Below are 1,835 nucleotides of genomic sequence, written 5' to 3'. Positions count from 1 at the left end.
GCAGGGGCTCCGTGCACGTCCAGGCAGGGGGCTCCGTGCACGTCCAGGCAGGGGGCCGTGCACGTCCAGGCAGGTGCCCGTGCATGTCTAGGCAGGGGGCTACGTGCACATCCAGGTAGGGGGCCCGTGCACGTCCAGGCAGGGGCCCGTGCATGTCTAGGCAGGGGGCTACGTGCACGTCCAGGCAGGGGGCCCCGTGCACGTCCAGGCAGGGGGCCCCGTGCACGTGCAGGCAGGGGCCCGTGCACGTCCAGGCAGGGGCTCCCGTGCACGTCCAGGCAGGGAGCCCTGTGCACGTCCAGGCAGGGGCTCCGTGCACGTCCAGGCAGGGAGCCCCGTGCACGTCCAGGCAGGGGCTCCGTGCACGTCCAGGCAGGGGCTCTTTCATCGAGGGGGACCAAAACCAGTGTGGCTTCAGTCTCCAGTGACCTCACCGAACCAACAGAACATCCATATTTACCAAATAAATCAATGAAAGCAGAGTAGATTCATCATAACGCTATAAACACATTTCTACATGCATGTTGGTTCTTCATAATATAGATCTATATAGTTTACTGTTGACGTCATCAAGTTGGTGAAATCATCCCAGAGTATTCCTGATCCTCTTATGGAAGTTTAGAATTGAACTGCTTGTTATTTCTTTAAGTATGGAAGCAGCGGATCGCCTGGATGGAGTGGCCACTGATTGGCCCCCTTCTAGCTCCGCCCCTTTTCACCTGAGGAAACATCTGCTTTTGTTCAGCCGCTCTGACCTTCCCTATGAGGATCCCTGATTGAAGAACGTTCTTTTGTGCTGCTGCTCACCGAGCAGCGTCCCTCAGAATATCACCTGCTCATTTACCTGTAGAGAGAGAACTAACAAAAAAAACCTTTGCTGAAACCCAAAGATCTCATCCGGCCTTTATTTTGAAATGTACTCTAAGGGGAAGTGACGTCAGTTGGAGCGGCGCTGTGTTCCGGGCTGTACACAGATGCTTCTGTCCGAGGAACATTGTTTGGGTTTTATGTGCGGTTCGGTCAGAGGAAAGAAAGAAGCAGCACAGAAGAAGCTCCAGGAATCCCAGACAAGAACCTGAGCGCAGGCAGAGGGAAGCTGCATGGCAGCGGCGGTTACTGCGGTAAGAACCGCGACGGATTAATGCTAAGCTAATGCTAACAGGCCACAAGCTATGGAAGCTGCTCTGATAGACCCTGATGGGCCGATCCGATGACAGAACCGTTCATCAGTGACCCGATTAGAGGGAACGGGTCAGAGAACCGTTCATCAGTGACCCGATTAGAGGGAACGGGTCAGAGGACCATTCATCGGTTACCTGATTAGAGGGTGTGGGTCAGAGGACCGTACATCGGTTACCCGATTAGAGTCAACGGGTCAGAGGACCATTCATCGGTGACCCGATTAGAGGGAACGGGTCAGAGAACCCTTCATCGGTTACCTGAATAGAGGGTGCGGGTCAGAGGACCGTACATCGGTGACCTGATTAGAGGGAACGGGTCAGAGGACCATTCATCGGTGACCCGATTAGAGGGAAGGGGTGAGAGAACCCTTCATCGGTTACCTGATTAGAGGGTGCGGGTCAGAGGACCGTACATCGGTGACCCGATTAGAGGGAACGGGTCAGAGAACCCTTCATCGGTTACCTGATTAGAGGGTGCGGGTCAGAGGACCGTACATCGGTGACCCGATTAGAGGGAACGGGTCAGAGAACCCTTCATCGGTTACCTGATTAGAGGGTGCGGGTCAGAGGACCGTACATCGGTGACCCGATTAGAGGGAACGGGTCAGAGAACCCTTCATCGGTTACCTGATTAGAGGGTGTTGGTCAGAGGAC

General features: G+C 55.0%; 1 protein-coding gene across 1 annotated transcript in view; it reads left to right on the top strand.

The window, feature by feature from the left end:
- Positions 1 to 848: 848 nt before the first annotated feature.
- The window catches only part of LOC107105121 (poly(U)-binding-splicing factor PUF60-like), a 16,060-nt gene continuing 15,073 nt past the window's right edge, over positions 849 to 1,835 (top strand). The window contains exon 1 of the mRNA XM_015405235.1: positions 849 to 1,121. Coding sequence (XP_015260721.1) covers positions 1,101 to 1,121 — 21 coding nt within the window. The 5' untranslated portion in view covers positions 849 to 1,100. The remainder of the gene's footprint in view (positions 1,122 to 1,835) is intronic.

Source organism: Cyprinodon variegatus, unplaced genomic scaffold (genome assembly GCF_000732505.1).
Source record: "Cyprinodon variegatus isolate N-32 unplaced genomic scaffold, C_variegatus-1.0 Scaffold2076, whole genome shotgun sequence".
Classification (NCBI taxonomy): Eukaryota; Metazoa; Chordata; class Actinopteri; order Cyprinodontiformes; family Cyprinodontidae; genus Cyprinodon; species Cyprinodon variegatus.
The sequence above is the reverse complement of the archived record's forward strand: the minus strand, read 5'-3'. Positions and strand labels throughout refer to the sequence as shown.